At 28.8% G+C, this 9,313-nt stretch overlaps 1 protein-coding gene across 2 annotated transcripts; it reads right to left on the bottom strand.

Annotated features, from left to right (window-relative positions):
- Window positions 1–7,559: 7,559 nt before the first annotated feature.
- On the bottom strand, window positions 7,560–8,888 carry LOC108468473 (probable E3 ubiquitin-protein ligase XERICO). 2 transcript variants are annotated; one of them, XM_017769358.2, is made up of 2 exons: window positions 8,701–8,888; window positions 7,560–8,271 (listed from the first exon to the last, which is right to left on the bottom strand). In XM_017769358.2, exon 2 carries the CDS (start codon window positions 8,213–8,215, stop codon window positions 7,766–7,768), a length of 450 nt encoding a protein of 149 aa, XP_017624847.1. In that variant the 5' UTR covers window positions 8,216–8,271; window positions 8,701–8,888; the 3' UTR covers window positions 7,560–7,765. The 2 variants fall into 2 exon arrangements, with proteins under 2 accessions (XP_017624847.1, XP_017624852.1); XM_017769363.2 differs by having other exon boundaries at window positions 8,707–8,887.
- Window positions 8,889–9,313: the final 425 nt, after the last annotated feature.

Raw genomic sequence — 9,313 nt, 5'->3', positions numbered from 1 at the left:
GATGATGGGTAAATGTTTTTTTTGTTTTCAAAAAAGGGTGTTCAATGTTTTAAAAATAAAAACAAAAAGTAGGCTTCATTTGTTTTTTTCCCCTCAAAAGTAGAGCCTGGGGAAGGGGAAAAGCTGACCGTGCATTCAAGGGATGGAAATGTGCACATTTCTTTTAAATGGGAAATTTTCGATTAGTCCCTATCCTGTGTGCAATCAAGTCCTTTTTTGTTTTCTTTAAATGCTTTCAAATTACCCGGAAATTTATATATATATATATATTTTTCGCTAAAGTTTTTTATAATTATTAATAGACCTACTATATTATTTTTATATACTATAGTTTTTTTTTCATCGAATATTTTTATACTAAATTATTATTATTTATTATTTTCACTTTCACTAATTTAGTATTGTTATTTTAACTTTACTATTATCACTATATATATATACATCATCATTCGACATATTATTTTCACTTCTATTATGCATTTTCGTATCGTTAATATCTTTATCGCTATGTTTGTTATGTTATTATATTTATTACTATTGTTATGATTATTGTTGATTTTCCTTATATTTACTATATTCTAGGTATTAATATATACACATCAAGTTTACTATTATACTGCTATTTTCATATTGCATGTCATCATTTTTTGTGTTGAGTTTCAACCGCCCTAAATTCATTTTATTCAAAGATTTATCCTCTATTGTTTTCAAAACAAAGGCAATATTCGATATCTGGGGTCCTCGGAAGGATTGTGCCCTAACTTACTGAGTACCAATTTTCCTCGTTAAACCTAAATAATTGAGTACCCTTCTTAAATCTATTGTATGAGGTTCAAATAAAAACCTATTCTTGAAATTCGGGACGTTGCACCCTAACTTACTGGGTGTGGCATCACGTTATATTGAGGGTAGTGATTTCCAAAATCAAGGCAACCTTCGGTATTTGGGAGATCTGAGACATTGAGCTCTAACTTACTGAGTTCTAATCTTTCATGAGTCCCGGAAGACCGAATATCCTTCTCTCGAGCCTTCATACATGAATTTTAAAAATCAAAGACCAACTTAGCCCCGAAGGTCTGAAATGTTGGACCCTAACTTACCGGGTATGGCATTCTCTCCTTTGAAATGAGTTGGTCTTTACATTTAATTCGAATAATCCCGATTTTCTTTCAAATAAAAGGATCGTACTCTGAAATCTTTTCAAACTTCGACATTAAGACATTAATTAATCAATTAGGTACCAATTTTGGGCATTATGAAGGTGCTAATCCTCCTCGTACGTAACCGACTCCCGAACCCGTTTTCTCAAATTTCGTAGACCAAAATGTCGTTTTAGTAAACTAAAATGTTTTCGTGATCCGATCACACCCAATAAAGATTGGTGGCGACTCCCGTTTTAATTTTCGTTTTCAAACCAAAGTCGATATCCTGTTTTTTTTCAAAAAAATGGTTTCGACAATTGGTTGTTTAAAATTCTAGAAAATAATTTTAGTGAAGAACCATTAAAATTATGGGAAAATAGTCCAAGATATTGTGAAATAAAATTAAAAAATCCTAATAAAATAATTAGAATCAAACCTATGATTTATACTAAACAAGATATAGATGAATTTGATATACAAATCAAAGAACTACTGGAAAAATGATTAATAGAAAAAGCTAATAGTCCACACTCGAATCCAGCTTTTATGGTAAGAAACCATGCTGAAATAAAAAGAGGAAAAGCTAGAATGGTAATTAATTATAAAAGACTAAACCAAAATACTATTTTTGATGGATACTTTATTCCACGAAAAGATGTTTTAATTAATCAAGCTAAACAAGTAAAATATTTCAGTAAATTTGATTGTAAATCAGGATTTTGGTAAATAATGCTAACTGATGAATCTAAACCATTAACAGCCTTTAGAGCACCTAATGGTCATTATCAATGGAGAGTAATGCCATTTGGGTTATGTAATGCACCTCAAATCTTCCAAAGATGGATGGATTCTATATTTAATAAATATAAAAAATTTTGTGTAGTCTATATAGACGATATATTAATATTTTCAGAAACACTGGAAATACATAGAAAACATTTAAATATTATATCTCAAGAATTCATAAAACATGGAATTATTTTGAGTCCTAAGAAAATAGAATTAGAAAAAACAGAAATAGAATTTTTAGGTTTAAATTTATCTGGCGATGGTCTTAAACTACAAGATCATATTATAGTAAAATAAAAGAATTTCTTGAAGAAATTAAAGATCAAAAACAACTTCAACAATTTTTAGAAATAGTTAATTATGGAAGAAACTTTTTTCCTAACTTATCTGAAAAAATAGGTGACTTATATGAAAAATTAAAAAAGGATAAAACTTTTAGCTGGTCTAAAGAAGACTCAGAAATTATTAAAAATATAAAATCAGAAATAAATTATACCCCAAAAGTCTATTTACCAAAACAAGGTGATAGATTAATTTTAGAAACTGATGCATCACAAAATTATTGGGGATGTATTTTAAAAGCTAAAACAGCAAAAAACGAAGAACTAATATGTGGATATAGTTCCGGAAAATTCAAACCAAATGAAGTTAATTATGCTATATATGAAAAAGAATTATTAGCTATTAAAAAGGGAATAAAAACTTTTCTTATATATCTAGCATCTGAAAATTTTATTATAAAAACTGACAACCAGGCAGTCAAACAATTTCTGACTAATAATAGTCTAGAAAGTGTACCAAGAAGAATTAGATGGTACAATGATTTGTGTAGTTTCAATTTTGAAGTTTTATATGTCAAAGGTACTGATAATTTATTGCTGATTATCTTAGCAGGCCTTATGGATAGAGGTAAAAAACCTCTAGAACAAGTAAGGGAATGGACTACTGTCCATAAAAAAACCCAACAAAGGAAAGCAGATAAATCCTAATCAAGGATTTACTCCTATATTAACATCATACTATCCTAATCAAGGATATTATGTTCCTTATCCAATGGTAAGACAACCAACTGGATCTCCTTCATCATATGCATCAAGAATGGTAAGCTAATACCATCCAAAAACAATAAGTCAATTTCCTTGATCTCAGGATCCAAATTCAGCTTTTCAAGCTAGCTATTTTGAAGTTATAAAAGGAGCAGAAAATTTGTTGAAACAACAACAAATTCCAGAAATAAAAGATTTTTATAATCCAGGTACAATGATTTATGTAGTTTCAATTCTTGAGATATAATATTTAAATGTTTTCTATGTATTTCCAGTGTTTCTGAAAATATTAATATATCGTCTATATAGATTACACAAAATTTTTTATATTTATTAAATATAGAATCCATCCATCCTTGGAAGATTTGAGGTGCATTACATAACTCAAATGGCATTACTCTCCATTGATAATGACCATTAGGTGCACTAAAGGCTGTTAATGGTTTAGATTTATCAGTTAGCATTATTTGTCAAAATCCTGATTTACAATCAAATTTACTGAAATATTTTGCTTGTTTAGCTTGATTAATTAAAACATCTTTTCGTGGAATAAAGTATCCATCAAAAATAGTATTTTGGTTTAGTCTTTTATAATTAATTACCATTTTAGCTTTTCCTCTTTTTATTTTAGCCTGGTTTCTTACCATAAAAGCTGGATTCGAGTGTGGACTATTAGTTTTTTCTATTAATCCTTTTTCCAATAGTTCTTTGATTTGTATATCAAATTCATCTATATCTTGTTTAGTATAAATCATAGGTTTGATTCTAATTATTTTATTAGGATTTTTAATTTTATTTCACAATATCTTGGACTATTTTCCCATAATTTTAATGGTTCTTCACTAAAATTATTTTCTAGAATTTTAAACAACCAATGATTTGTTTCTAGTTGTTTAATCTGTTCTTTTCTTATTGGTCTAAATCCTTTATCACATATAAATTTATAGTTTTCTATTAAAGGTATTTTTATAGAAGTTTTTCTCATTGATAATATTACTAGATTTTTATCTATAGAAAATGGTAAATGATGATATATAAAATTATTTCCTAATAATATGTCTCCATGCATTTTAGGAAAATACAATATTTTAGGAATTACAAATCTTATATTATTTATGTAAATCGGTATATTTCTAGCCTTAAATTGGATTATGGTTTCTTTACCATCAATTCCTATGGCTCTAATTGGGTTTTTCATTAATTCCCATTTTTCTACAGGAATAGCATTTTCTCTACAACTACTTGTGGTAGCTCTAGTATCTAATAAAGCATGCAAAGAATATGTTTTATACTCTCTAAATTGAAATGTAATTTCTATATATGTATAATATTTCCTAGGTTGGAAATTTGAAAATGTAATAATATCATTTTTTCCCATTTTCATTTGTTGAATAATAGTAGTAGACTGTATTTCTTCGATTCTAGTATTTCTAGAATTTCTGCTAGGTTCAGTAGGGAAAATAGGTATTTGAACTGTTTTCATACCTATCGGTGTTGTTCAATTTGTACTAATATTATCTTCTTCTTCTTCTATTTGAGAATTAGAAGGTAAAATTAAATTATCATTTGTATTTGTTATAGTATTATTTTTAAAATATAGTCTATCTCCAAATGACATATATTCTATAGTACTTATGGGTTTTGAAGTACTAGCACCACTTATCCTATCAATCATCCAATCTTTTGGTATTAACAGATCTTTTAAATGTAATAATTTTGGTTGTATCTCTGTAGTAAATTTATTGGGTTCAAATAACTCAATTATTTTATTATTAATTTCTTTAATTTCTACTTCTGCCGTGTTGGTATATTCATTAATAGAAGTCCAACTTATTGCTAGATCTTCTGCTAAATCGCTAATTTCAGAATTTTTTGTCTGAATTCTTAAACATAAGCATTCTTCTATTAGAGGATCTGTAATAGATATAAAATATTTTTGGTTTAACTTTAAATCCTATTACTCAAGTGTGTAAATTAGACTGAATACCACCAATAAGTGCTTTTATCGGGTTTTCAAATCTTTTATCTAATAAAACTGCTATTATAGGTATATCATGTCCTTTTCTAAATAAAGCTCTAATTGTTATCATAATTATACCTAAATGTATATATTTAACTTGAGGATATTTCTTTTAATTCTCTTAATTTTTTCTTTAGTAAATAATGGGATTTCGTTAATCCACCTCTAGTATCTTTAGCATTGTGTTGCCACTAATTTTTTCTATATGTCTTTGACTCCATATTTTAAACTTAGATATTTTATATATTTCTTCTTTAGAAATATGATTTTTATTTATTTTTTCTATCATTTCATCAGAAAAGTCTTTTTCATCTCCAATCAAATTTCCTAATTTTATATCTTGTTGTTCAGACTTAAGAATTTCTTCTAAGTGATTTTTAGAACTATTTACTACATTAAACATAAATATATATTCTTCTTCATCTGAATCGAATCATTTCGATATTAACTCATATAATATTTCTTCAGATTTATTTCCTCTTCATAATGATTTCTAAATCTTGTTCTTCAAGACTTTTAATAATTTTTTAGCACTTTTTCCTTTATTAGGACAGTTTGGTGCTATATGGCCTTCTTCATCACATATAAAACATTTACATATTTGTTTTTAGATTTTTAGAAGTTTCTTTTCTAACAATTTTTTCTTTTCTTATTATTACCAGTATATTTTTTATTTCTGGTTTCCACCTAATAAATTTATATTTTTATTTTTCTTTTTATGTTTTTGTAAGTATTAAGATTTATTGTTTTACATCCAAATTCCCATTCATTTTCTAGAATTTTTGTACAATGACTATAGGTTAATTTATTTTTACTTGTTTAGCGACTTTAGTCTATAAACAATGTAAAGTTATTCTTTCTTTTGCAAAATTAATTCTATTTCCTATAGAATCTATATTTTCTTTTGCTATTCTGATTCTTTGCTATGTTTATCTAAATAAGACACATATTTTTTATACATATCTCATCCCATGGTAGGGGTAATTTATGAAAGTATTGGTTTTTCCAAAATTCTATATTTTTATTTTTTAATTTTTGATATTCATGAAGAAATTTTTAGAAAATTCTTCTAAATATCTTATATCACATAATTTAATTTTTGACAAAGTATAATTGGCTATACTATCTTGATCTTTTTTATCAAAATAACCACAAAATTTGCTTTTTAGAATATTTGTTAATCCTTTTAAAAGATCTTTAGGAGTACTTATTTGATTAATAAGTTGTCCTTTTTGAACTTTTCCTACTTCTGATTCTTCCCATCGTCTTAAGAATTGTAAAACATCTCCTTGAAAAGCTCCTACAAAATAATTTAAAATTTTTTCTTTTGACCAAGTACCGTTGTTGTTTACAACGATTGTCATTGACTGTGCCCAACCGTCTATGGTTTTTTCATAATCTGATATTGAAATATTAGTCAAGTCTAAATATATTCCACCTTGAGCCACATTTCTTTTATTTAAATCATCTATCCTATGTGGTATAGGTATAATTTGACTTGGTTGTTGATTAGAAGATTCTCCTGTATATTCGGTTTTAACCTCATTAGTTGTTATATTTTTTGTTTGATTACCAAAAATTCTAGTTGAATTTTCAACTGTCTCAAAGTCTTTATTTAAAGCTCTCAGATAATTATCTTTTTGAATATCTGTTTCTAATTTTCTTTTTCCATAAGGATCTGTTTGATCAGTATCCATTGGCTCGGGAATTTCTATATTTTCATCTTCATCTGTTGAAGTATTTTCTTCATCAGATTTATAACTAGTTACCTTTAAATCTTTTTAATTATCAGAATTACTAGAACTACTACTTTCGTAGTATTATAATTTAACATATAATAATCATTAAACTGAATAAATAAATCTTTATATTTTTCATAAAGTTCCTATTAATTTTAAATATTCTATTCTTTCATTTTTATCTGTACTTTTAGTAAATCTGACTTTCCAATATTCTTTTATAAACACATGACCATTATGTCAAACTGCAGGTGATGGCATGTAAGTTAAAAATTAAAATGTCCGATAAGCAACATATTGATATACAGAGAGAAAATCATGGTTCATACTTCAATATGGATAATACTCCTCTCAAGATAGACCAGCAAAACAAACGGCCTATGAATGTTAATTCATTTTTTGGTTTTGCTACCTTTGATTACCTTCCCTTGCTGCTAGAGTCTATGATTTATGAATGAAATGACGTGTTTGGAAGCAAAGAAAATGATAGAAACAGCAAGAAAACTAAAACAGGCAACAGAATTTTAGAAAAACGTGGTGATCTTTCTTTTGATGAACATTATATGGGAAGGGCTAGCTGACTGCTACCGTAGTTTTTCAACAACCCAGTATTCACATGAATATCGGATGTTGACAAATGAGTGAAACATGCTCCCAGATAGAACATCAGAAACCTGACATCAACAAACACACTAGAACAGCTATTGCATCACAAGGCAGTATCTTGTCAGGAAACCACCCTTCATTCTCTTTTAACCTAAGTGTCCAAAGCTGATATTTGAATATGATGTTATGATCTTCCAAATAGTGAATATACCCAATCTTAGAAATGGAAAAGACTTGAGATTCGCATATAACATTAGAAACTTTGAAAACATGTACATCCATTAGCACATCACCACATCAAGTTAAAACTTGCGGGTAGCTTAGCACTAGGCCAATGCTCATTACATTTAATTTATATACCCATATACCATAAACACGCTGTACATTCAAATTTCCTCATACTCATCATGCTTCTTAATATTCTTATCCCAAGTAGCAACTCTCTTCTTCCGGCAGCAGCAGAGTCCTGCAAAGAGGGCAAGTAACTTTCAAATAATTCAACCATTTTTCCAAGCACACCTTGTGAAAGAGATGGCCGCAAGACAATCGGTTAATCTCCGATTTAGGCTCAAACTCAGACAGGCAGACCGGACAGTCATTCTCAGCTCGCTTGCAACTGCATAAAGTGTCAAATTGAATTGCCGGCGTCCTACTCCGGAACTCCTCAATGTAAAATTCAGATGTACTGAACTGGAAATCAAATGATTCATTTTCGATGGAATCCGGGGATGGTGATAACGACGAGAGATGGATACCGACAACGTGAAGGATGGATCGAAGTATGCCTTTAATTACAGATATGGATAAAGCTGTGTTTACCAAGATTATACATAGCATTCCTTCTGACGGAGATGGCAGACTTGAGAGACCCATTTCTTGTATATGAATCTAAGTTTTAGCTGAACAAATGATCATATAATGTGTAAGACCTGGAAAAACATAAAACATCCATTAGAATACCAAAGTAAAAGCAGATCATCAAACTTATCCTGGGCTAAACAAAGGGTTTGGTTCAACTATACTGCATAAACTAAAAAAGGCAAATCATCATCTGAGATTTCAAAGGAGAATTTAGATCATTCAAAACTGTGCAAAGCTAATATCTTAGCTAAGATCAATGCTAAAAACACTTATCTTAAGCTTTTCCATATCAAGATCTAGTATGGTAATAAACATGGTCAAAGCATATAATCAAAGCAATAACAAAAGAAGGGGAAGGAAAAAGATACCAAATTTCCAATTTGGAAACAAGATAATAGAGATCTAACATTTCATTACATATAAACCAAACATTTCTTTCAAGACCTTCCAAATCAATAGGTTAAAGATTTGAGTTTGTTTTAAGATAAGAAACTTACACATACCAAAGGAAAAGGGGTCAACTTTGCTCTGCAGAAAATACCCAGAACAAGAACTAAACAAGATCTTTCTTTTCGTGAGATCAATGAAACATGAAGAAAGGAGATTTGGGTTTGGTTTTTGAAGTCAGGTAACGGCTGGCAGGCTGTGCAAATGTTACCATCCTTCTATACTTAAATAGCAACCCCCACCTTAACCCCGGAAACAAACTATGGTTAATGTTCCGGGTTTTCAGGACTCAATATTGCCCTTAACTACGGTTACTTTATATCATCAATCTATTCACGTCACTTTAGTCTTTAATGTCTTTAAGCTTAACTAAACCTAATTTTTAATATTAGAGGATTAGATGAGATTCTCAGCGGTTATTAAAGGAAGTGTCTTTCTCTTGTTTTGGTACAACATTCCCACTTTCAGCTTAACAGTTTTCGGCTGGAATGTTCAATTTGCAATTTAAGTCAAATAATGTTAAATTAGTTATTCCATCAACTTTTCATTCGGTAAGGATTTTATTATTAAAGGGTTAATGGACCTTTTAGTACTTGATAATGATTTTAATGTTTAATTTAGTACATAAGTTTATTTATCCCAATTTGATATTTAAGTTTAGTT

The sequence above is a fragment of the Gossypium arboreum genome, chromosome 7, assembly GCF_025698485.1.
Source record: "Gossypium arboreum isolate Shixiya-1 chromosome 7, ASM2569848v2, whole genome shotgun sequence".
Classification (NCBI taxonomy): domain Eukaryota; kingdom Viridiplantae; phylum Streptophyta; class Magnoliopsida; order Malvales; family Malvaceae; genus Gossypium; species Gossypium arboreum.
The sequence above is the reverse complement of the archived record's forward strand: the minus strand, read 5'-3'. Positions and strand labels throughout refer to the sequence as shown.

Excerpts from the sequence above, each read along its gene's own strand:
- LOC108468473 (XM_017769358.2), bottom strand. The coding sequence starts at position 8,215 with ATGGGTCTCTCAAGTCTGCCATCTCCGTCAGAAGGAATGCTATGTATA.